The sequence below is a fragment of the Trachypithecus francoisi genome, unplaced genomic scaffold (genome assembly GCF_009764315.1).
Source record: "Trachypithecus francoisi isolate TF-2019V2 unplaced genomic scaffold, Tfra_2.0 Lachesis_group3, whole genome shotgun sequence".
NCBI lineage: Eukaryota > Metazoa > Chordata > Mammalia > Primates > Cercopithecidae > Trachypithecus > Trachypithecus francoisi.
This window is the reverse complement of record NW_022681468.1, coordinates 150,695,390-150,723,365: the sequence shown is the minus strand read 5'-3', so window position 1 is coordinate 150,723,365 and position 27,976 is coordinate 150,695,390. Positions and strand designations below refer to the sequence as shown.

The following is a 27,976-nucleotide window of genomic DNA, read 5'->3' as shown; positions in this document are numbered from 1 at the left end:
GGCCATTAACGGAACTAAACTTCTTTGCTTACAAATAAACACAAAAGGACGCACCAAAATGACTCTAGAGACTGCTTATCTTGTGGAACTTGGTCTGGTATAGTAGCTTCAACTATATGTGTAACTGAATTAAAATAATTGTAAAAGCCCTGTGAGTAAAGGCTGTGCCTAACTGAAAAAACAAATGGTGGCCTCTAATATTTCTCGAGTCCCAGCCTATGATGGCAAGTGTCAAGTAATCCTGCAGACTGGGTAGAATGTATACCATTTCTTCATCCCTTTCAAATAAATACATTGAGGTTTTAAAAAATTTTTTAAAACAGGTCTAGATTATGACCTTGTAGGATCGACAAACAATTAGCAAATTTCCCAAGACTTGGGTGACATTATTAGATTCAGAGGGAAAGTCTGAGTAATGAGCATTTTGCTTATTTGGAATTACGTTTTATGTTTTGTTTGTTGTTGGCAGGGGCATGGGGCAGACAATTCTGCCAACTTGTCTGTATCTATTTGCAAAATATCACCCGTTTCAGATAGCTACAAATGGCTGGGTCCCAAGTAAACTTTTTAAACGTGCGGTTTCTCCTTGGCAACCTCAATCTCTCCTTTTCTCTCCAGTCTGTGTCCTTCCCTGCTTTGTAGCCTCTCACTCAGTAACACTCTTGCTTTTGACACACCCAATGCCCTTTCACATTTCTTTCTTTCTTTCTTTTTTTACCTTTTTCTTTTTTTTTTTTTTTTTTTGAGATGAAATTTTGCTCTTGTTGCCCAGGCTGGAGCACAATGGCACGATCTTGCCTCACTGCAACCTCCACCTCCTGGGTTCAAGCAATTCTGCCTCAGCCTCCCAAGTAGCTGGGATTATAGGCATGCGTCACCACACCCAACTAATTTTATATTTTTAGTAGAGATGGGGTTTCACCATGTTAGCCAGGCTGGTCTCGAACTCCTGCTCTCAGGTGATCCACCCACCTCGGCCTCCCAAAGTGCTGGGATTACAGGCGTGAGCCACCACACCCGGCTTTCACCTTTCTAAATTGACTGAAGCAAGGGTCTAGAATCAGCCATTTCCGTTCTAAGGTAAACATGCGTCAGTCACTTGCAGAGTTGGTCCCTACCTCCCATGTGGTTCTCTGGCGCTTCGTATCCGCCTCTTTTTCAGGCCTGAATACCTCACATTGTAACTCTCTGTCTACATGAGGGCCTCCTCTACCAAGCTAAAAGTTTGTCAAGAAAGAAGACCAGGTCTTAATCTGTATGCCCAAAACCTACCTAGGTGTTTGTAAACAGTAAGCCCTTAATCAATGCTTGTTTAATGAATGTGTCCTCTTGCCTTGCCTGATTTACATTTTAAGCCTCTTCTTTAATTGTGGAAAGGCTTTACCTCTACCTAACACAGGAGTTCTTAATTTTAGAGTTCAAGAACACGTTTTTATGTACATCTATATGAGCATTTTTCCAGTAAAGAGGTTCACAGCCTTAATGAGATTCTTAAAGGAATCTCTAACTCCCAAAATTTGGAACCAAACCAAGCTAAAGAACTTCAAGCACTAGGAATCAGAAGAGAGACATATTATTAGGCTAAGGGGCCTGCCAAGCATCATGGGACTATATTGGTAGGAAGCGACCAACTCTGCTTATAGGTAATGTCTCTGAATAGAAGGTAGAAGTAGACAGACTAGTCTCTGCTGAGACATCAGACCCATCGATGCTATCATATGCGTTCACAAAACACATACCTAAAAGAAACCACAACTTCAGGGCGACGATAATGATCAGAATACAGATGTTCCTCAACTTACAATGGGTTTACATCCTGATAAACCCATTGTAAGTTGAAAATACAGTAAGCCAAAAATCCATTTATTTAATCACCTAACCTACTGAACATCATAGTTTAGTCCAGCCTACCTTAAACATGCTCAGAACACTTACATTACCCTACAGTTGGGAAAAATCATCTAACACAAAGCCTATTTTATAAGAACGTGTTGAATATCTCATGTAATTTCTTGAATGCTGTACCTAAAGTGAAAAAAAGAATGTTGGTATAGGTATTTGAGTATGGTTTCTACTGAATGCATATGGCTTTTGCACCATCATAAAGTTGAAAAATCATTAAATTGACCATCATAAGTCAGGGACCATCTGTACTATGATTTCTAGAAAGTCACAAACTTTTAAAACTGAGTAGCAAAGGTATAGGACTATAGAGAAATATATCTATTTTTATTCCAGATTCTAAGTCCTATGCAGAAGCACAGCTCTGTTCCATGTTGTGTTCAAATACATACATGCCTATGCCTCACCCAATCCCTTTGCCTAACACCTGTGGGTGAGGTGGTGTCCTTCTCCAGTTTTGTGCCTGCTAAGTAGAGCCCACCACTGGAAAAATTTGCATAGGCTAAATTTTAGTGAATTACTAAGAACAATTTAAAAATGGGGAAGTATATTTTCTAGAGGTCTGTTTCACCAAGAATTTTCAGTGGCATTAACTAGTTTGGATGAGTTGACATATGAAGATGTCAATTAGACATATTCCAGGCCTCTCTGACCTGGACTCTCTCACCAATTATAAATCAGGGGTTCCCATGATCCACTCTTCAGGTTCAACAACTAGAATGACTCCCAGAACTCCGGAAAATAGTTAACTTACTATTACTGCTTTACTATAAAAGATACTACTGAGGAACAGCCAAACAGAAGAGATGCATAGGGAAATGTACGTGGAAGGAACACAGAATGTCATTGTCCTCTCTGTGCACACCACCCTCCCAGCACCTCTACATGTATACCAACCCAAAAGTTCTCCAAAACCCATGATTTAGGGGTGTTTATGAAAGCTTCATTATATAGGCATGACTGATTAATTCTTTGGTCATTGGTGATGAGCTTAATCTCCAGACCCTTTCCCCTCCCTGGACATCTAGGGTGGACTGAAAGTTCCAACTTTCTAATCACGCTTTGGTCTTTCCAGTGACCAGCCTTCATTCTTGAACTATCTAGGAGCCTCCAGTCACCAGTCATCTCATTAGCAAACAAGACACTCTTTTCTCTCCAGAGAGTCCAAGGGTCTTAGAAAGTCTTGTGTCAGGAAACGTAGACCAAGACCAACTATTATAACAAAAGTTGCTCCTATCACCCCTCTCACTCAGGATATTACAAAGGTTTTAGGAGCTGTGTGCCAGGAACTGGGGACAAGGACTAAATATATCTTTCTTATTATATCACAATATCACACATACTTAATCCAATTACTACATTTATAATAATAGTTAAGATTAGTTATCTAAATGCCCACACAAACGGCATAAATCACTGAAGCCCTCAAAAGGAAAAAGAAGCAAATGGAGAATCATTTGAGTCCATTATCATTTTATTTCTACCTTTCTTCTTCTGATGTGGGTTTTCTTGAATCATTCATTTCTCATGCTGAAAATCACTCATTCAAAACCAGCCTTTTAGGAAGAAGGCCAGTACCCATGTATTAGGCTTCCATGTTGGGATTCAGATGATATGGAGTGGAGTTTTTCTACCATAAAGGAGAGGATATTTGAATAAGCCTTTAAGAATGAGAAAGTGAGAAACAGGGAAGAATAACATGTGCAAAGACTCAGTGGCATAAAGAAGGTTTGTATGTTAGGGAACAGCAAGTCGTTCACAGTGGTGGCCACGCTGGGTGGACTGGGAGCTATGGCGAGATGAGGCTGAAAACCGTACAGCCGGCCAGGAAATCTGGATTCATCTTAAAGGTTACAGGGCCATTATAGAATGTTAATCAGGGGAGTGCCATATCATATTTGCCTTCTGGAAAGATCATTCTTGCAGCAGTGTGGAAAAGGACTGGAGAGACTAATTGCAGAAGGATTAGTTAATGTGGTAAGACAGAGATAAAGGATTTGAAAGACATTATGGAGGAAAAATACACTGATATGACTCCCTTCATAACTGTGGGGTAAAAATATAGTCCAATCTCTTCCTTTCCCAGTTCATTGGTTTTGAGACCCCATTGGTCTATGTTATTAGCAGCAATTCCAGTATCTCCCTCCTGAAGCTGCTCCCCAGCCCTACCCCAAATTGTTGAAAAATGTTGAGGTCTGTCCTGATTCCAAATGCCATGTCAAAACAGAATAGAAAGCCTGATCAGTCCAAGATGAGTCCACACTTCTAGGTGCTGCAGCTCCTGGTAAAACCACAGAGTTGTTCCTTTTGTCCACTGCTGCCACAAACCCTGGTGTTCCAGATCCCTGCAAAGATGACAGTGATGCCTCACACTTGGGATCCCAGGGAACTGCTGCTTTACCTTAACTCACACACACTGTCAAGGGATCAAGGCTGCGCCAGGAACCCAGGCTCAGCCACGAGCCCTCCCTCATGAGCCTAGAAAGACCCTAATGTTAGCCAGTTCAACCTTCTCCTTTCTCCATAGTGAGTTTCCCTTTGGGCCCCTTGGAGTCCTTTCTTTCCAAGGGACCTCTGCTGGAGCAACATCAATCCATGAGACAGGTTCAAGTCAAATTGAGCCAAAAAAGAGAAAGGGGTTACAGTTGGACTCCCTTTCCTCCAGGAAGTTCCTTGGCCCCTATACAGGCAATCAGCACTGTGAGACTTTGTCTCACCAACAATTTCCTGTCACTCTTCTCCCAGAATCATGGTTACTCATTTGCATTATATTTGCATAATTAACAGGGTTAAGTCCAGTCTTTAGGGAAGGGTGACTTTCCATGTCCACCTAAAGAGCAAGTGCCTAGACATTCCTCACAATTTAGAAAAGAAAAGAAAAGAAAAAAAGAAGTGAAGTGTCTGTCTTTGGTGACTAGGTAGATGGGGATGCAGCTGCTCCCGCTCTGAGTGCCACAACAGGGCAGCGGCCCCGGATGACAGCTGCCCCACTGCAAGACCTGGCCAGTGACTGCAGCCTCTTGTGTAAGAAGAAGTGGTGTGCCAGCAAGCACCATTCATCAAACGGAGCACAGCAGATTTCAGCCCCTTCTTTCCCTCAGCCAGTCACCTCTGGACAGTGCACAGTGACCCAGTGGGCCTGCCTGAAACTGCGAAGGTGGAATGTTCTTCTTCAAGAAGTTAGGCTCCGGGATGAGTCTGTGACCTCAGCAAATCAAAGTCCTTTCCAAAGAGTCTCATCTATTAAAGTAGAGAGATCCTGATAAGATAAAGATGGCAGAAGGGGATTCTTTGATGGGTACACTCTTTTTCATGGGGCTGGAGGAAGTACTGGACTGAAAGTGAAGTTTCTCAACTAATTTGACTCTTTCCTAGCTCGGAAAAGAGAATTATCTGTGAATGCTCTCACCCTCTCTGAAGTGCCAGTTACCAGGGCGGCAGTCATCAGTCTATCTTCTTTACACTTCTTTCAACAGGCTTAAAGCCCTGTGACGGGATAGATAGATAGATAGATAGATAGATAGATAGATAGATAGATAGATAGATAGATAGACAGATAGATAGTGAGTAATAGGTATATAGACAGATAATTTTAAAAGCTAGACTAGCAATTACTTGCCAAAAAGAAAAAACAATTTCCTCTTTTTGTGCTGTCAGTAAAATGTAAAATTTTACGGAATGCCCGCAAGTGATTCTCTTTAAGTGCTGCAAAACGATTATTTTCCACAAAGTCTAAAAAAAAAAATTGAAATGCTGATAGGAAAAGATCATCTTACTAGGTGCTTTGTAACGTAGAGGGAACTCCAGTCAATAAGCAGAGTGAGGTGGAAGGAAAGAGCCCCCAGACGGAGATGAGACTTGTACTCCACACCAGCTGCACTACCAACTGTGTGGCCTTCAGTGACCGCCTCACAGGAATCCTTCAGTTACCCACCTGGAGGGCGACTTAAATACCGTAAGTTTATGTGTGAAATGCTTTGCAACTATAAACGATTATTCACCTGCATTAGAATTATGTTTCTACAAATTGTGCTTGTCAGTTCACATCCCAAAAGGACCTAAGCATTAGACACCATTTTACAAATTCTAAAAGGTCATTATGAAGTTCTGAAATACACTCTGGCTGAAGAAAATACAGAGCACTTTAGGAAAAAAACGAACACATCATCCACGTCTTCAGTTCTACATCCTAAATAAACAGTTTAATCCCATCACATAACACAGCAAAGCCTGTTATCCGATAAAAGGAGAGTACTAAACCCTCAATTTAAGGACTAGTTACAACTGATTAAAGTAAGGATACTTATAATTTAGTGTGTAAGAATGTATGCTGAAATATAATTAGTGCCTATGAATTAAAGCAGGATGGATTAGGCTAATTCCTGGAATGCTATTAGAGAGAAGAACCTAGGTTTAAAAAAAAAAAAAAGAAAGAAAAGAAGAAAAAAGAATGATCTTTGTGTTTGCACAGCAGCTAAGCCGCTTAATGTCCCTCTAATGGATGTGAATGGGAAGAAAGGGGAGAAGGGGGGTGGAGCCCTCTCCATGGCGTCAGCCCACGCTATGCCTGCCTGGCACTGCAGCCCTGGAAACCTGGGTACAAGGCAGAAGCGGCTGAGTTGCATGCCCTCCGCTCACTTCCCAGCTTAATTTATATGGTAATTAGAGCTCTGCTGCCAGAAGGGAGAGCATCTGCCAAAAGTAAAGTCCTCACAATAACAAAACTGACATTAGCTGTGATGCCGTCAAAGTGCTGACTAAGAAATTTCTTTTATCTCCTTTTGAAGCCATAAAGTGCATTCATGTTATTACTAGCCGGGAGTTTTTAACAGTCTTGCACTGACAGCAATTATTTAACACATGCACAAAACAATAGAGTTTCACACCACGTAATAAACCTTTGAGCTCCGTGACTTCCAATGCTCTCACTGGCTGGATTTTATGGTCTGGTAGCTCCTGAACAGTCAAGTATACAAGCCACAAAAACAGTATAAAAATGATTTGAAGCAACCACTTTTTGGGCCCTTGCAGATTTATTTAATGACTGAGGCACACTCCATGATCATGGGCCAATTAAAAGTTTTGTCTGCCCACCTTATTCGCTGTGCTTAACTGCTACTAAGTCTCTGTGAAGGAATCAAGCTGAACGCATGGTTGTTGACCTGTCCCTACATCTAATTTTTCCAAAACCTCAGCCAGAGTAAGATTTCAGTATTTTAGCAATCTATTTAAGGTGCACTATATTACTACCTTTCTCAGTAAAATGATTCATTCAAATATTGTATTTGAATATCAACTCTGCTAAGGCCCAAAATAGAACACCATATATGAAGGAGAAGAAAATCAAGAAAACTGCTTTCAGGAATCATCTAACTGAGGAGTTGTAATCAAATAATGGTGATAGAGGCTGTATGTATTTAAAGAACTCTCCTGGAAGTCAGATGTGGGTTATGGACAAGTCACCAAAGCCCTATGTCTGGTATCCTTACCTGTAACAATAGAGGTAGTGACAGCTATGCCACCTGCCTCCAAGGTTTTCACGAAAATGAAACAAAAACTGCAGGAACATAGAAGAATAGATTGAAATATTTTCATCACAAAAAAAACAAGGAGGTGAAGTGATGGATATATATTAATTAGCTTGATTTAATCTTTCTACAATGTATATACACATCAAAAGTCCACATTGTACCCTACAAATATATTCAACTATTAATTTGTCAAATAAATTTTAAAACTGCAGAAACAAGCACTTTGCAAACTATGATGCACTATATAAATAAAGGAACAATTATTCTCTGCAAATGATACACAGTGATTTATTTTATTTTATTTTTTTGTCACTCTAATTCAAGGATTTTAGTATGTAACCATCATAGCCATGGAGACCTTGAAATCTAATTGCATTTACTAATCTACTATGAGTTATCACTAGGAATTCCCTAATTCAGTATCAAGAATATAGAAATCAGAATATCAAAGTTTTAAGAATTATGAAATTTGTTTAAAGGGAACATATGGTTTAAAATAGATGGCTAAAATCAGCAAGCATTATGAAACAATTTTTAAACTTTTAAAAGACTCAACTTTTAAAAGACTCAAATTATATATGCAAAATCCTCAGTCACTATGTAAGTTCATGACTTTATACATATTTATGTGCAAAGTTTGAACTATATTATGACTCATTTTTGGCTGGTCATGGTGGCTCACACCTAAAATCCCAGCACTTTGGGAGGTGAAGGCAGGTGGATCACTTGAGGTAAGGAGTTTGAGACCAGCCTGGCCAACATGGGGAACGCTGTCTCTACTAAAAATAAAAAATCAGCCGGGTGTGGTGGTGGGTGCCTCTAATCCCAGAAACACTTAAACCTGGGAGGTGGAGGTTGCAGTGAGCCGAGATCATGCCACTGCACTCCAGCCAGTGAGACTCCATCTTAAAAAAAAAAAAAAAAAAAAATATATATATATATAATATATATATATATATATATATATATATATAAAATGACTCATTTTTAAGGCATTTTTGGTCAACTAGTTTTACGTATTAAAAACATACTTAATGTAAGTCAGGTACTACAGAAAGGTCATAATCAATCACATAATCTCTTTCTGAGCCCATTTACCTGCCCATACATCTGTAATAGAGATGTGCTGTCAGTGGCGTTTACATTATCCCAGCAAACAGAATCATAGAACAACAGGGTTTTAGAGCTCTGTCTTGCTTTTATGTCGGTTGTACTTCCCTAACATTTGCATATGCCAGGATTTCACCTATTTTCTTAAATTGCATGCAATAGCCATGCCATGCCCACCATTTTGAAAAGGTACTAGCTGCCCACCTGGGGTTAGTTCTTGACCTCTACATCAAGATACACTTCTGGTCATTGCCTTTGGTGTATCACTGCCTTTGGTGTTCTCTGCCAGCCTGCCCTCTATGGCTGCTAATCCCCATCCACACCCTGTGGCACCCAATACCCAACTGTTCCTCTTCTGCTTGTCTCACTCTGCTCCTTCTCTCTGAATAACTCAAGCTCTGCCTCTAAAGCTTTCTTGCCAATGTATCACACTCTACTTTACATACTTCACCCCTCAAAGCCTTTAAATTATTGTTTATGTACTCCCACAAGTTATATTTATTTGTCTTGTGTACCCTACTTAATTTTAAATTCTTAGAGACACAAATTTAATGTTGCTATTTTTCACAAATTTAACATACCATATTACTTTCATATGCAGAAGTATGACAATGGGTAGACTTCCCAAACTATGCAAATTCCTGCTTTTTAACAGACATTTAAGTCAAAATACACTGTTAGGAGCCCACTGACTATGGGACATTGTTTGAGTTGTTAGGAAAATTTTCTGAAGGATAATCTTAGGCTATTGATGTTGATCATGTGTGTCTGCAAACAATGTAGAGATAGGATAAATAAAAATTAAAACAGTGAGTTTACTACTTCTTAGCTAACATTCAATTCAAATATTAAAAGTAGACTCACTCAAGAAAAAAATTACATTCTTCTATGTTTTTAATTGTCACTGCTTATCTAAACCTTAGATACTAAGCAATGAAGCTGAGAAGAGATTAGCAGCAAACTTCAAAGGTAATAGCAGGCACTTTAGCAAGAACATAATTAGATGGTGATTTCATTGACATTACTTACTCAAAATACACTCTAGAGATGATGCAGGGCTTATACATGAAAGTATATAAATGCTTTTGATGGATTACTTCAACAAACAAAAGCAGGTTGCAATATCCAGCATATATTTCTCACAAATGACTCCGTATGAAAATAAGATAGAAAAACAGCACCTCGCAAAACTTTTCAATATTGTAGAACAGTAAGTAAAATTAACACTTTAGAGGTAGTTAAATCTGTAATATATGTGACAAAGAGCATATGTTTTAAATACATAAAGACAGCTTTCCAATACAAAACAAAAAGAATACCTTAATAAAATACATAAATGAACAAAGACACAAATGGTCAATGCACCGAAGAAGAAACACAAACTGCCAATAAACAATTGAAAATATGTCCAAATTTGCTAGTAACCAAAACAAAATAAATTAAAGCAACTATATCATTTTTAAACTCTGAGACGAGCAAAAAAAGAATACTAACACTGTAGGTATAGCACTCTGGAATATTCTTAGTGCAAGAATAAATTACACATCCTCACTGGAAGACAATTTGGCAATACACAGCCAAACCCTACACATACACTCTCAGCAATTCCACTTAAGAATACATCCTAAGACAATGATTAAACAAATGCTCACTCTGTCATGGTTTGTAATAACAATACTGGACATTACTAGAAATGAACAGAGAGGCCTCATTCAATAGACACACTCACATAGTACCATAATGTATTTATTGTTAAGTGAAAAAGCAGGCTATAAAACCTATGTAGAATATGATCCTGGTTTGTAAAAAGACAAAAAAGGAGGAAGGAAGGGGAGGAGAGGGAAGGAGATTGAGGAAGAGAGGAAAGGAGGAGGGAGAAGAGGTGTGTGTGTGTGTGTGTGTGTGTGTGTGTGTGTGTGTTTGGATGGGGGAAAGTGAGCATTTGGGGTACATGCGGATAGGGAAGACGTCAGACAGGATAATGACCAAGGGTTAACTATGCTTGCATGCATAATTTTTCTTCTCTTCTTTATATTTTTCTAGATTGCCTGAATGTCCCCAAAAGCTATTTTCCCTATGAAAATAAATTTCAACTATAATCACATTTGCATAACCACTTTGTAATTAAAGAGAAATCTTTCAACAAATTCTCCATCCTTATCTTCAGAGGCAGTCAGCGTTTATTTCTAGTTGGGCACAAGAGAACCCTTCACATTCACAAAGTGTGTTTCTAGGTATACCAAACAAAAACAAAAACAAGCTAAAACTTGCTGTGTGTCCACACAGACCCTTTAAAAATACTCTCTGGTACTTCCCAGAGGGAAGGGCCTCAATGGAGGCAGGGCCTGAAACCTCATTCCATGTATTTGATACTGGTTGGCCAGTAAGAATGTGAAGAGTTAAAACCCCTTCCAGAATACTTCATGCATGGAATGAACTGGGATAAATAATAATTGCATTAGCAAATAGTGCCCAAAGAAAGATTTCTGAAATATTCTAACTTCAGGAATCAAATACAAACTGAGTTGACATCAAGCTCAGCAGCTATAAGAATGAAGTCAGACATTCTGCCCTGTGCTCCCCAAATTTGTCTTCTCTCATCACTTCCAATTTAAGGAAGCAAAAGCCTGTAACAGAAAAATGATAAAACAAGAAAATTTCCATCATTTGAGATAGACATTGTGAATAATTCTACAAAGACACACTTCTCCTACGTCTCAATATGTCCAAGAGGTGAAATTGAGCATATTCTTTCTTTTCCAAGATTATACATATGGTTTCAGTAAGTCTTTTATTTCCATTTTCATTTCTTGGACCTCATTTTTAGATCAAATCTAACAACCCATGTCAGACTCACTTTAAAAACACACAGCTAGACACTACTACGGGACCTCTCTCTTCTTTATTTTTAGACTCTCCTAGAATCCTACTAATGCCTGTTTCTTCTACACCCCTAGAAAATTAGAATGTTGGGGAAATGTTTACTTTTTTAAAAAAAAATAAACCAATGTATCTGAGCACTACATAAATCACCTTTTTCTTCTCTGAAACTGCTCTGTTAATAGCCACTAGCCACATGGGGCAATGGAGACCTTGAAAGGTGGCTGAGTCCAAATCAAGATGTGTTATAAGTGTACAAAACACACTGGATTTCATATATAATATACAATTAATAATGTTTTATTAATTACATGTCAAAATGATATTTGAATGTAGTGAGTTAAATACAATTTCACCTGCTTCTTTTTACCTTTTTGATGTGACTAGCAGAAGATATAAAATTACTTATGTGGTTGCATTGTGTTTCTGTTGGACAGTGCTGGTCTGGAATGCTAGTTCATCTTGTCAAGATTCTTATTGCCATTTCTGTAACTCTGCAAATACTCAGTATTCTCTTTAAATAACAGGTCTTCATCAGTGGCATTACGCAAGAGGTTTGCTCCCTCCACCACACTCGGTAAAACACCTGCCACTAGTTACTCCTTTTCCCCAAAATTAAAGTCTATGCTTACTGGAAGCTGATCTGAGCATTCTGCACTCCTCGTGATTAGTGTTTTCCCCAGGGGTGTTCTGCCCCTTTGAGCCACATACACGTGAGCAGTGGAGCGGCATTATAGTTTGCCAATGCTGGTGGATGGTATAACTTTCAGTTTGGGGTTCAAACTCGCTTCCCACAGGGCAAACACACTAAAGTGTCATCACAATTTCCTTGCAAAACTCACTCATTCCCTGAATTCTCCCAGTGCACCAGAAGGAATGCTATCCATTTTATACCTGCCCAAAAGTGGCCTACTATATCAGTTAGGATTGCTTTCATAAAAGAAACCCAGTGACCTGCCTGGCATAACCAAGGTTGGTTTATTTTTCCAACTTAAGAAATTGGTCAGAGGGAAACAGATAAGAGGTGATGCAATAACTTTATGATGGGACAACTGCCCCAGCCTCCTCTCTTCCTGACCTGCCCTTGTGGTCTCAAGATGCCTCCTGAAGGTTCAGGCAGTGTTTCTATGCTCCAACCAAGAAGGGAAAAGATGAAGGGCGAAAGGCATATGTCAGCTGTTTTTCTTTTTATCAAGGTACTTCTGCTTTTATCTGACTGGCCAGAACTAACTTACATGGTCACCCTAGTTACAAGGGAGTCTCACAGAGTATTTCCAACTAGAATTTTATCAGTAAGGAAAAACAGTAAGTGGATTTGGGGTAGGCAGTTGTACCATAGTTTTATTTTCACAAATATTGTTGCAATTTTGTTAGAGATAGGAATAAATGCCTAAAGATATGGGGATTACAGAAAAATTCAACAAAATTCACAATCTTAATGTTGGACACAAAAGTTGGGAGAATGGAAACTTTGGGAATATAATATCTATTACATGGATCATTTCATTTTATTGAACTTCCACTTTTTTGAATAGTTCCTATAACAACTCTCACCATGTATCTTCGTTGATAGTAAAAGTATAATCAACCTGCCAATAATATCTTTTCTAAAAGTTTAGTTCATATTAAACAGCTGCTCAGAAAACTTTATCCACCAATCACAGCCTGCTATTCAATACGGCCTCATTCTACTTTTATAATTTTATTTCCTTCTATTTCCTTTCATCCGGAGTGGATGAAAGCAGACCTCCAATGTGAAAAGGAGTTTCTTCCTGAGTCGTCTGCAAAATTCCACACTCCTGTCACCCATCTGATCCAATACCAAATTCAGCATTCCACTCAAATTTCTGAAGCATTGTTGTCGTGAATAAGAACCGCTGTCTGCTTTTCAATCACTACCACTAGATTTTTTTTAAAAGACACAGAAACATAGCTTCAATAGTTCACAAGTATTAAGGCCCACACCATGCCAAGCTGAGAATGGGAGAGCTTCACCGGCTGAGGATGCCAGGCCCTCCGCTGGGAGCACTCACTCACTCACTAAGCGACTTACTCCCAAACAAGAGCCCTGCAGAAAGCCTGATTCAAGTTCTTGGTTCAGCAAAATTCAAGTTTCTAAGACGTCATGTATCTTTATGGCATTGGCAAAAAGTCAGAACTCTCTATGATTAATTCATAAATGTTACTGATCATTCTGTTCCCTATAATGACCTAAGCTTTCCAAAAGCTGGCCCTTTTCCACAGTGTCTTCTTTCTGTAACACCCACCCCCATCTATCCCAAATGAAACCCAACTCATTCCTCAAGGCTCAATTCAGATTTCACATTTTCCACAAAGCCTTTCCAAATCACTCTGCTGTAACTGTTCTCTGTTTTGATCAAATATAGCACTTGATTTCTATTTCTCTCATGTCATTTTATTTCTGCCTTATATTTGTTGACTAGTCCCAGCCTCTCCCACTAGACCAAAAGCTTGACTCTATATTCTTAGTAGAGCATTTTATTTATTTGTTTGCATTGAATTAAATCTGGATTTTTTTTTCTATGTGACAGACAAAAGTAATTGTGCAACATCATTGACCACAATATTTTTTAAAGTCTGGTCACAAATTATGACTGTCAAAATAGTAATCAGCCCATTGCTTTCCATTTTGAGCTCCAGAGAAAATTATTACAAACACATGAAGGGATGTCCTATGGCCTTGAGCAGGGAGGAAAGATTGCCCACCAGTGTCTATACAAGGCTTTCACTACCCCACTATGCAGCCCATAGGTCCCCATATACATTCAGCGCAGAATCCAGTTACACAAAGATTCCTGAGCTTCTGCAAAGGATGCACAGATTTCCTGAACCCAAAAGTTGGGACACAGAATTTTTGTGCCATTCCAGTTCCCATTTAAAATACAGCTTTCATTGGATGCAATGGCTCACTCATGTAATTCCGGAACTTTGGGAGGCCGAGGTAGGCAGACTGCTTGAGCCCACAAGTTCGAGATCAACCTGGACAACATAGTGAGACCTCGCCTCTACAAAAAAACACAAAAATTAGCTGGGCATGGTGATGCAGGCCTGTAGTCCCAGCTATTCAGGGGGCTGAGGTGGAAAGACCACTTGAGCCCGGGGGCAGGGGTTGTGGTGAGCCAAGACTGCACCACTGCACTCCAGCCTGGGTGACAGAGTGAGACCCCACCTTAAAAAAAATTTTTTTAATGGATCAGGGAGCATACTTCTTTAGTAAATCTGGTATGTGTTCCAACTAAGAAACTGTTCAATGTAAAAACTTAGGGTAAGATGAGAGTTAACATTTTAAGGAACAAACAGCAGAAGCTAAGAAGGGCAATAAGAAGGGCAAAAAAAAAGTTCGAAAAAAATCCATCTTACTGGCAAAAAATCTTGCATATGTAGGTTGTGTGTAATTATAATCTATCTCTTTTTCTTCCTTCTGCCCTAGGTCTCAGAGGCTAATGTGCTGTTTTACAAAAACTGTGTAACAACTTTTCTCTGACTGGTTTGAAAAACTGTTGTTGTTCTCACTGGAGGGATGGTGCAAAGCTTTAAAAAAGCTATAGAATGATGAAGGGAAAATAGATGTAAGTGCCAGGATCCTGTTTAAAGGATCAAGGAAGGTCTAACTCCAAGAATGTCCACTTAACATTATATTTTCATTTCTATGAATTCTATCTGGTTTCATTTCAAATCTCTGTCATATTCTCAAAGCTCATTTTCTTTCTTTAAATATATTAAACAGACGTATTTTACATTCTGAAACAGACCACTCCAAACTCTGCAGTCTACGTGGAACTGACTCTATAGCATGTTTTTTCAATTAACCATCGCTCATGGCAGTTTCTTTCTTTATGTGTTGGGGGTTGGGGGAGTCCTCAGTCGTGGATTCATGGCCCTTAAATTTTATTTGTGGGAATTTATTAAGGTCTAGATTTAAATTATTGTGTTCTTCCAGAGAGATTTCCCTTTCCTTCTACGAGGAGCTAGGATTACTCCAATCTAAGACCATTTTCAACTGAACATTCAACTTGGCCCTACGGGTGGTATGAACTCAAACCCAAAGCCTACCTTCATGTAGGCTTATCGTTAGTAATTCTCATGGGCGTCTTTTCTTTTCCATTCCACCCACAACCAAAGCAGAGACAGCTACACATGTCCCCACCAATCCCTCTCCAGAGCAGATTCTTCTTCGTTTTTCCACTTGGAAGAACCATTTGGTGTGCTGACTCTACGTGGGAGCTCTGACTTGACCTCTACCCTGTCTTGGGCTCTGTTTCCTGTGCTCCCTCTACACATGCCTGGTTAAACCCACACTTCAGGCCTTCAGAGGTCAACAGATACCATGGGGACCAATGTTTGTTCCAGTGGTCACTTACCCCTCCTAACACATAGTGTCTTGTCATTCCTACCCTCCAAGGAATTCCCTTACACATTTCTGCCAGCTCAGCCATGCTTTTAAAACTACTTTTTTAAAAATATATTTTATCTAGCATGCTCAGGCTTGCTTTCCCAAGCAGGGTCTCTCTTAACATCTAGTCTGTCATACAGCTGGAACTAGAACTCTCCCATCCAGAGATTTGCATAGGGGCTGGAAACAGTTCCATGTGGCGTGTTACTACCCTGTGTCAACATCCAAATAACAGGCTTCATTTTAACCTCTAAAATCAGTATAATGTTTATGTACACATTTTTCTTTTACCTCAGTGCTATACTGCTTAAATATGGTGTGTGTGTATCATATATTATAATTTTTACAATAATTATTTTATATAATTATACTTAATAATTATATTCACATTTGTTTATTTCTTGAAGCATGTACCTGTCCTTGTTCCACGTAATGACACCTACAGCACACAGCCGCTACCAATGAACTTTAAAAACTAATTCAGAAAGCAAAAGGTAAGTTATGTTAAAACCTAGCTAGTCTTATTACCTATTTCTAGAACCTCTGCTCAACAATAAGAATTTAAGGAAAAATAAGCAATATTATAAAACAAAGTTACCATCATAATTGTCTTTTTTTTTTTTAGATGGAGTTTCACTCTTGTTGCCCAGGCTGGCGTGCAAAGGTGCTATTTCTGCTCACTGCAACCTCTGCCTCCTAGGTTCAAACATTTCTCCTGCCTCACCCTCCCGAGTAGCTAGGATTACAGGCATGTACCACCACGCCTGGTTAATTTTGTATTTTTAGTAGCAATGAGGTTTCGCCATGTTGGTCAGGCTGGTCTCAAACTCCCGACCTCAGGTGATCCGCCCACCTCAGCCTCCCAAAGTGCTGGGATTACAGGCGTGAGCCATCGTGCCCAGCCCATAATTGTCATTTTTAAGGTGCCTCTCAAGATATGGCACATTATTATTCAGAAACAGCACTATACCTACACCTTCTATAACATATCATCTGCATTATCATAACACATGTGAAAAACCATAATCCAGAACCAAACATCTTTAATAATTTTTAAAATGTTTACAGTATAGGTAGAATACAAAGTTTATTTATAACCTCTCTCATTCCAAAATGAATTTGAAACTGAAACCTACTAATATATTTTACAAATTGATTTAAAAGGATAGTTGAAACAAAGTAAGTTCATGAAAAAATATCCAACTATCCTTAACATTTTCATCTCAAACATTAGGACAACTACCTAATCCATGCAGGGCTTAAAACCTAGACGACGGGTTGATAGGTGCAGCAAACCACCATGGCACATGTATACCTATGTAACAAACCTGCACGTTCTGCACATGTATCCCAGAACTTAAAGTAAAATTTTAAAAAGTAATAAATAAATAAAAACATTTTCCTCTCGAAGAACTCCAGCTAATTATGTTTCAAATTTCTCATAAATTATATTGATCTATGTAGTCAATAACTTTTAAAAGGTTACTGGGTCATTTATTCATTGCAGGATAATTCATGAATATCAGCCATGTAACTATAACTGTTCTACATTCTCAACTATTAAATGATAATATTCCATGGCAAGGAGTTTTGTTAAGATTTCTGCATTAAATGATGTAGAAATATATAAGTGCTTCTGAAAATTTTATGTTCTACTTGCTTGTTTCAAAATGGGCCTATGATTAAGAGAACAAATTTTTTAACGTTTCTCTGTGAACGTACAAATCTCACTCTCCAAAGTTTAAAACCAAATGTTTTGCATCATTATTACACACACCTGCTACCACCTACAGAAAGAACAAGAGTTGTATACTCTAAATACCAATTGTATGTGGCAGTGTTATTATTTTATCCACATTTCTAAAACCTGTTACAAGTGAAAAAAAGATTAAAATAATTTCTGCAGTTATAAACAATGACACCAAAGTATAACTATTTTTCCAATTCAGACTTTCATTAATGTATGAATACCACAGCACACTATCTGGTCTTCCTGTTTAACCACAAACATGTCAGGTCTGTTTGGAGTAGTGCTGAATTTGGAAAAGATGAATATCCGGTTGGTGATAGCTTAAAGGTTTTAGAATAAAGCCTACATTTGTGGGTGGCCACAAATCTTAGCTGAAAATTGGCTGAACTATACAGATGTGACTTAGAGAGGTTGGATTTATTGAAATGTTCACAGGTTGAGGTGTCAGAAGAGCTGGGCTTTGATTATTTCTGAAAAATTATTTAGCTGCTCAAGACTTTGGTTTCTAATCCATGGAACTGCCCCACATGGCCTCTAAGCCCCTTTAGCACTCACATTCGAGAATTCTGAATCTATAGCATGTGTAACAATTGAAGGTAGACTTTCCAACCCATTCTTCAAGCAGAAGGAGCACTCCAGTCTTCTGACTGGGGTTCATATACGCTTATATCAGGTTAAATGACAAGAGCATGTCGAAATAAAAATCAGAATGTAAGGATTTATCATCCTTTGTGAGCCACATTCTTATCCTCAGTGCTCAGCAACAGGGCTTAGAGTGCTAACATTTTGATGCAATAATGACAATGCAGTTCACCAAACAAGGCCAAGCTCAGTGGTTTCCAGGAAACTGAAAAGAGAAAGAATGTGGATAGAAATAGTAGAGACTTCAAATGATGGAGAAAATGAATGAAGTTCAAACTGAGAATCAAAAAGAGACACAAAAAAGACCTAAAAAGTGTGGTCAAAGCATTTGGAATGACTAGAACTAGAGAAAGTTTTTCCTAACAATACTAACAAAACATCTTTGAGAGTATTTTATCATTAGTAGGATCAATGGGATAAGGTCAGATTGATGATTTTTTATTTAAAATGCAAAAACTTTTAAAATGGAATTCTTTTGATTTGTGAAAGATAGGATCATTATGCAACTTCATCAAAGGTATTTTTACCTAACTCTAGAAGTCAAAAATGTTCTTTATTTTTAAAAAAAAACAAAAAATCTTTATTGTCACAATGGAACACTCACACCTCTGAAAAATGAGACAAATAATGAATTATTGTTGCTATTCATTTAAATTATTCAAAAAGTCCATCATTATGTTAATGGATTAAAATATCCTTAAATAAAAGAATGATATAATAAAATTGCCTCAATTATGGCTCCCTTTTCTTTAGAAATAAAGGCAATTTAATAGAAAGTGAAAATTATCTAATCAAGGTAAGTTATAGCACATATTCTATTTCCCTTCAGGTGATTGTTAGTATATATGTAGCCAATATATGAATATATATATATAACATAGTTGATAAAATCTATCTTAAATGTTTATTTTTATGTTTCATATCGTATATTTTCAATTAGAAGTCCTATATTAGCCTGGTGCGGTGGCTCATGCCTGTAATCCCAGCACTTTGGGAGGCCAAGGCAAGCAGATCACTTGAGGTCAGGAGTTTGAGACCAGCCTGGCCAACATGGCAAACCCTCATCTCTACTAAAAATACAAAAATTAGTCTGGTGTGGTGGCACATGCCTGTAGTCCCTGCTACTCAGGAGGCTAACGAAGGAGAATCGCTTGAACCTGGGAGGCAGAGGTTGCAGTGAGCCGAGATCACGCCATTGCACTCCAGCCTGGGCAACAGAGCGAGACTCGGCTCAAAAAAAAAACAAAAAGTCTTCTATTGACAAAGTCCAGGTCCTTGTCATTTTTATCATCCTACCATAGTATTAAATGGGTTAATATTATATAAGTTGCTTTGACATTCCCTTCTTTGAGAACATTTATTTCCTGGGGCTTTTTTGTTTGTTTGGTTGGTTGGTTGGTTGGTTTCCTTGGGCATTATTACTTTGAAAATATTCCTAAAAGTAGAATTACACAGCTCAAAAATATCAATATTATAGCTGTTGTTACATTCATTGACCAACTGTTTTCCAGGAGAAAAAATAAACCATTCAAAAAGCTACCAATAATGTCCAAATATCACTGTCCCAATCTTTACACCACTCTTAGTGACACATAATGATATCATATTTGTCATTCTTTTGGCTGGCCTAACAGGTGTATATAGTTCCTACAAGTTGTCTGAATACGAATTTTAATTGCTGGTAAGGCTGAATACTATTCCTTGTGATGACTCACTCTATTTTTCTAAATATATAAAAACCTTTTACTGAGATACAATAAGCAATGATCTCTTGTACACATAGATGCTTTCCACATTTTTAAACATTATTTCTGTATAGACACAACATATGTATATTACAGAAGTCTGAGATATAAAGAAAAGCACAATAATAATATAAAAATCACCCATAATCCCAATACATTTTTCCCTTTAAATAATGTGTGTTACAAAAAGTTAATTTCCTTTCTTTGCCTCCCCATATCCATCCCAATCCCTGCTAAAAGTAACTGCTGGTAAGTATTTGGTATACATACATTGTTCCAGGATTTTCCTATGACTCTTTTTATAAAAATGGCATCACACTGATCACTATCTTCTGCAACAAGCTCTTTTTCCTTAATATTCAATCACAGACATCTTTTCAAGACACATAGACTTACCTCATTCTTTTGACAGGCAGATGGTATTCTATTCTGTGTCAGTACAATAAGTTATCAAACTAGGTCAAAGCAAGGCAAAAGGGTCCCAGCTGATATCTGAGTAATATATATTACATTTTTTTCAGTTATGGTCTCATAGGTAACCATCACCAGTTCCCTTGCCCCCATAGGTATCTGCCACCAGTTCCTTTGCCCCCTTGATCTTTCATTGCAATCACCCAACCTCTCCTCACCCTTGCCTCAACTCATCACCCCTCATCTCCAGCTTTGGTGGACTCCTGAGAGCTGTCAGAGAAACCTTTCAGCGTTGCTGGCTGGCTCCATTTCACAGCAGGGTTTCCAACCTCCCCTGGGCTACCAGACTGTTTACCATTGCTTTTATCTCATTTTCACTGGCTCTATTCCAGTCCCTACCCTTCTTCAAACCCCACTCTACCCTCCCACTCTGACCATATGGAGAGGTCGCTAATTTACAGGGTAAGTAGAGAACATTCAAACATGGCCTCTCACACCTTTTCTTCATCTCTCGGCCTGCCTTTCTTGGCCCACCCTTCCTTTCTTTCATCCTGAATAAGGAAAAGGGTACCCTGGTTCTTCTCCAAGGCTTATCCCTCCATCTTCAATGTTGCCTTCCATAAGACGTCCTTCCCCCCTGGAAACAAGCTTATGTAAATGCCATATTAATTATGTTAATAATAAAAATAGCAAAACAAATGTATATAGTACTTTAAATATCCAGACCCTGTTCTAAGTACCTTACATATACTAATTTAAACTTCGTAACAGCCCTATGAGGTGAGTGTTACAGTAATTGTAATTATCTCCATTCTACAGATGAATGAACTGAAGCACAGAGGGCCCAGAGGACCCACCAAGGTCACACAGCTACTAAGTGCACAGTTGAGATTCAAACCCCAAGCAGTCTGACCTTTAACCACCATGCCCCCCCATATAAAGCTTATATACTAGGACCAGGGAAGTGATTTAGGGCAGAGTGGGGTTACAAGACTGGATGGGCAGAGAAGCCAGCAGAGCACCCAAACCAACAGAAAACTACTCTCTTCTTTGTCTGGTTTGAAGTACCAGAGACAGACATCACTTGTATGGCCAATGATGGAGAGACTGTCTGTGGGGGCTGTCTTATGGTGCCTATTCTATGAAAGCAGATACTCCCATTATCTCTTCATTCGAACATCTCAAATTGTCTCCATACAAGTAACCTGGTGGAAAAACTTCTATCCATGGCTAAAGCCACTACACCTAACCCCATGGGAGCCAACTAGGCAAGCGGCAGGTGGCTCAGCACAAACTCCCTGACATGTGAAAAGAGCTCAAAGCGCAGCTCCTCCGCCTATTCACCATCTACAGGCTGCCTGCTTGGGCCTGAGACACTCACCTAAACCATCCAGGCACTCCATGATACTTCAACACTCTCTACCCAGCCAGCGTCACTCCAGTCTAGTTTGAATACTTAGTCCCAGACAGACCATTTCCAATAAGATAATTCTAACTTTCTTCCTCAATATTTACCAGAAATATGTCTCTTTTTGGCTTCCCAATCACCACGCATTTTCCTCCTCCACTATAAAGAATCAAATTAACATTTAACATGTTAGCCCTTTAAATCTCTTTGGGAAGTGACCATCTGTGATTTCTCTACCAAACCACTCCCCTTCCCTCCTACCCCAACAAACACACACAAAACACACATGCACTAGTCTCTTCTTTGCTGGGTTAAATAAATACATGTAGCCCCATTAACAATCCCTCAGATGACCTGGTTTTACATCTCTTCCTCATCTTGGTCACTCTAATATCTACAGATGATGCCTTTTGCTTACTTCTCTCTAAATGTGTCCCAGAGCAGCTGTATGATACGGCTGACTCACACTACGGAAATCCTACAGATGTGCTTCACACATGCTGCTTCCAGCACCCATGGCTCATCCTTCCTCCACTCTCAGAGCTGCTTTTCAAGGCCCCTGATGCCTACTGAGTTTCATGTTAAGTGTGTGAGCTTCAACCTCATTTCATTGTGTCTACTTTCCCTAGCTCCTAATAGCTAAATCCACTGATGCCAACAACACTACCACCTCCTATGGACTAAATCAAATCCCACTTCCTCAACCAGTCTTGACCAAGACAAATGTGCATCAGCAGCCTCAGCCTAACCCTGAAACACAGAATTAAGCTGCTTTTCCAGCCTTTACTGACAAATCAATCCTGGATGCAGGCATTTCCAGTACCCCCCAGGGCTCCTATACTGCCCCTTAGCTCACTCTTTCTTCTCCCATCCCTAAAACAGGATATGGGTTTGATCCTTAGATCACCAATTCAATGGCCACAGATTACATCTTCCACCAGTAATCCTGAAAGGATGTTCCATTGCAGGAGGCAGAATCAGGCAAAACTGCAAAGCTGGCCATTTCCTATCATTCAGAAACCACATTCTCTGGTTGGAGGGCAGTAGACTAATTTTGTATATAGAAAAGACAATCTTGCATTCTCCTAAAAAGTGTTACTAAACTTCCAAAAGTAACTTCCAATAGAAGATTTAATCCAATTAATACCAAATATTTAGGAAACACACCAACTAGTTTTAGATCCTATATATTACAAATAACGTCACTTCTTATTAAAAATAAGTGTGCCAACAATCTCTGGCAAAAGAACAGAGGTCATCTTGCACTACTCTCTTGCTTTTAAAGCAATGAAATGAAGTCTCTCAGACAGCGGTCCCCAACCTTTTTGGCAATAGGGGGAGGGGTGGGGGAGGGGTATGGTTTTTGGATGAAACTGTCCCACCTCAGATGATCAGGCATTCGATTTTCACAAGGAGTGTGCAATCTAGACCTCTGGCATGTGCAGTTCACAACAGAACTCGTGCTCCTATGAGAATCTAATGCCATTGATCTGATAGGAGGCAGAGCTCAGGTAAAGCAAGAGATGGGGAGTAGCTATAAATACAAATCAAGCCACCCTCACCTGCTGCTCACCACCTGCTGAGCGGCCCTGTACCTGGTCCTTGGTCCAGGGGTGGGGGACCCCTGCTCTAAGAAACTACGTAATTTATTCAAGGTCACAGAGCAGGCTATAAACAAAACGGAAACAAGGACTCAGGTCTCCAGACTCCCGGTGGAAATAATACCTAGCCATCTATGAGGTACAGTGCGCTTTCAGAGTTTGAGACACACAGTATCTTCCCCTCAACAGGTCACATGGTATACAACGTGAATCCACAGTTAGGAAATCAGTTATGAATCTACACTAAGCAATGAAAACATAAAAAACAGGGCCAGACGTGGTGGCTGAGGCCTGTAATCTCAGCCCTCTGGGAGGCCATAGTGGGCAGATTGCTTGAGCTCAGGAGTGACAGATCAGTCTGGGAAACAAGGTAAACCCCTGCCTCTCCTAAATATAAAAAAATTAGCTGGTCATGGTGGCACACACCTGTAGTCCCAGCTACTCAGGAGGCTGAGGTGGGAGGTTACCTGCACTCCAACTGGGGCGACGGTAATGATACTCTTGTCTCAGAAAAAAAAAAAAAAAAAAAAACATAAAACAGTACATATCAACATTCGTGGGCCTTTATCATGCAGATAACGGCCTCTGAAAGTGTTAACTATAAAACACAATACTATGAAAATAAAATTTGTATAGGGGAACCCAAACATTTCACTCATGAATATTACTGATTATAACAAGTTTATCACACTTTAATTAACAAAAAAAACCATTAATCACGAAAAGAAAAGCAAGTCCCAGAAAGGCAGTAATAGCATAGTTGTTAAATGCTAACCATTTGAATCCTATCTCCTCCACTTACTAGCCGTAAGGAATTAGTCAACCTCTGTTTCGCTCCATTTCTTCATCTACAAAATGAGGACTGGTATTTACCTCATGGAGCAGCTGTGATGATTAAACACTTCAGTATCTGTAAAATACTTGGGACAGTGCCTGGCTCATAGTTGGTATTTAATAACTGCTCTTATCTACTCATGTATTATTCTTTTCCACTTGGATAACAACCAACTCTTGACATTTATCATATCCCTTTAAGTGTAGCCAAACTTCATAAGGCAGTGGAATGACATACGCTTTATTAAAGGATCCTGGTTTTGAGCCAAAAATTAAATAATGGTAGAGATGTGGTAGAAAAGAACAGGTACATGTTCAAGGTATGTGATAAACGGCCAGTGTCTTAGTCTGTTTGGGCAACAAAATAATGGTATTTTGGGTGGTTTATAAACAACAGAAACTTATTTCTCACAGTTCTAGAAGCTGGGAAGTCCAAGATCAAAGAGCGGCCAGGTTTGGTGCCTAGTAAGGGCCCATTTCCTTGTTGATAGGGGTGACTTCTCAGTACATCCTCACATGGTAAAAGGGGCAAATGAGTTCCCTTGGGCCTCTTTTATAAAGGCACTAATTTCACTCACAAGGGTTTCACTGACATGACCTAATCACTTCCCCAAATTCTCCACCTCCTAATCCCATCACCATGGGGATTAGGGTTTCAACAGGAATTCTGGGGGGACACAAACCTCCAGATTACAGCAGTCAGAAATCAGGAGAATGGATCATGGGGAGTGACAGGCTTAGCCCACCTTGGATTGGCAGATATGGGGTGAGAGAAAGTACCAACAGTTTTCAAAACCAACCAAACCACAAACATTTCATTTATCACATCGAATTTACAATGTACCATCATGACCACTACAATGAATGGCCAAGAGCCCCCTTACACTTCCCTACCATTCCTACTTTTTTTTTTTTTTGAGACGGAGTCTTACTCTGTCACCCAGGCTGGAGTGCAGTTGCGCAATCTCGGGCTCACTGCAACCTCCACCTCCCGGGTTCAAGCAGTTCTCCTGCCTCAGCCTCCCATGTAACTGGGACTACAGGTGCACACCACCACACCTAGCTAATTTTTTTTGGATTTTAGTAGAGACAGGGTTTCACCTTGTTACCCAGGCTGGTCGCGAACTCCTGAGTTCAGGCAATCCGCCCACCTCGGCCTCCCAAAGTGCTGGGATTACAAGAGTGAGCCACGGCACCCGGCCCATTCCTACTTCTACTTCATCCCATCAACAGAATCAGGGAAATCTCTCTGAAAATGGAAACACAGGTCTCCCTGAAATATAACACCCATGAGATTCTCCATGCAAAGCAAATAAAAATGAGCTCTAAAAGAAGCACCATGTATTAATTCCCTTCAGATCTGCTGCCTAACTCTCATGAGGTGGCCCTGATCCCCATCAGGCTCTGTGTCAGTGCTGCTATCTGTGGCCTGCAGGCAGTGAGGGCAGTTCAGCTGGGCTTGACCACCAAGGTATTGTGACGCACTCTCAGGGGCTCGGAAGGGGAGCACATTTTAAAATCACTCACCTGATGTTTACTCCACAGTGCAGTGTATTAAGTGGAATAATGAGAGAAGGGAGTGACTGGAAACAAGAAATCCGACAAAAACCAGGTTATAAGTGGCTAAGGCATGAGGTGACAACACTGAGAGAAGGGTGATAAAAGTAGGGACAAAAAAAAAAAGACTTTGGGCCGGGCGCGGTGGCTCAAGCCTGTAATCCCAGCACTTTGGGAGGCCGAGACGGGCGGATCACGAGGTCAGGAGATCGAGACCATCCTGGCTAACATGGTGAAACCCTGTCTCTACTAAAAATACAAAAAACTAGCCGGGCGACGTGGCGGGCACCTGTAGTCCCAGCTACTCGGGAGGCTGAGGCAGGAGAATGGCGTGAACCTGGGAGGCGGAGCTTGCAGTGAGCTGAGATCCGGCCACTGCACTCCAGCCTGGGTGGCAGAGCGAAACTCCGTCTCAAAAAAAAAAAAAAAAAAAAAAGGCTTTGAGTCATAAGAAACTCAGGAAGGATATGGCAACAAATTAGTCACATTGATTAAAACTCAAAGAGGCTTGAAGATCACCCAAGATGACAAAATTTAGCAGGAGACCAAAAGGGGTTACTGCAGGTAATTACCTCAAGACCACAGTCACAAGCTCAGCCTTGACATGTTTAATTTTAGGTAAAATCCAGGTATCCAGCTAAAAACATGCTATGGGTAGCTGGAAAATCATAATACAATACAGCATTTCTAACAGGTTCAGAGTATCAACCAGCTCACAAATGAGTTGCTCTAAGAGTTTTCACTCATCAGTAATGACATGTCTTTATGTTGAGCAAGAAAAACATGAAGTAGGCCAAGAAAGACTTGCAATGCATTAAAATTCATTAATTACTAATAATATATTAGTAATTACAAACAAAAAATGAGAGAATTTAAGCTATAAGTTCAAAACAGAAGGATGATTTTAGGGAGAACTACCAAATTTTTCCACAAAAACCGAATGTTTGTGTCACTGTCAGAATATTAGGATTAAGGATAATTATTCTGACGTCAGATAGTATCTTACACACTATCCGAAGTACCTTACACACTATCTGAAGTCAGAATATGCTTTATGTTATTTAAATTAATGTTTTATATTATATAAATTGCTTAAATTCAGAATAATATCAAAGTCCTATGAATTATATGTTTAGCTTTTATTCACATTGTTACTGACAAATTCACATGGCTGATTTAACACATGAGAACGGTCATAAAATAGTCAAAAGAGACTGAAACCTTTTTTGGTACAAGTATTGGCTATAATTAAACTTCAAATAAGAGAGATGGTCGGGTGTGGTGGCCCACACCTGGAATCCTAGCACTTTGGGAGGCTGAGTGGGGCAGGTCACTTGAGCCCAGGAGTTCGAGACCAGCCTGGGCAACATAGAGAGACCCCCACCTCTGTTTTTTTCTTTAAAAACAATTAATTAAAAGAAAAGAAAGACTTACCACATTTTCCTTCATCATTCTCAGCTTTTCATCAATCTCTCTCAGCCGATTATGCAGATCCCGTTGCTGTTTGGTGTTCCTGAGTACCTTTTCTCCTGGAGTTACTTCCATATTTCTTTCACCATCAAAGTCAGGTTCCTAATTACAAAACAACAACAACAACAACAACAACAACAATAAAAAACATCATTCCCAGGCTGGAAATGTGCTGTCACATACCAACCTCAAAGCAACTGAGCCTTGAGGGTTAGCTTTGCTTCTCAAACAGTAATGCTTTAAAGTCTTCCCATTTTAGGAGGTAAAGGTCCAATTGTACATACAAAAAGCAGGAAAGGAACCCAACTTCTGTAAGCATCTGGGAAGCAGAAGGAGACAGTGAAAAGAGCTGGGGTCAGGAAACAGGAACCTGGGTTCTGGTCCCTGCTCTGATACTTACCAGCTTGAAACCTTGGACTTTTCTCTGGACTTCAAGTTTATCATGTATAAATAAGAAGGAAAAAAACCCTGCCCATCCACATTATTAGAGGCAGCTGTGTAATAATGAGAAGAAAACTGGATTTGGCAACGTCAGGAGTTCTGAATCTTCGCCCTGCCTGGTTCCTGACTAGACTGACCTTAGGGAAATGAATTAACCTCTCTGAGCTTCAGTTTCATCATCTGTAAAACAATAATAATAATAATAGATCTAGGCTAAAAGTCATCACAGTATGTAGTAGGCAAGCAACAAATCTCAGTGCCAAACAAATGCAAGCTGAGT

The 27,976-nt window shown here is 39.5% G+C and overlaps 1 protein-coding gene across 3 annotated transcripts in view; it reads right to left on the bottom strand.

Moving 5' to 3' along the window:
• FSIP1 (fibrous sheath interacting protein 1) overlaps positions 1-27,976 on the bottom strand; it is a 201,369-nt gene that overhangs the window by 100,983 nt on the left and 72,410 nt on the right. For all 3 annotated transcript variants that reach the window (XM_033190615.1, XM_033190613.1, XM_033190612.1), the window contains exon 10: positions 27,220-27,357. In XM_033190615.1, coding sequence (XP_033046506.1) covers positions 27,220-27,357 — 138 coding nt within the window. The remainder of the gene's footprint in view (positions 1-27,219; positions 27,358-27,976) is intronic.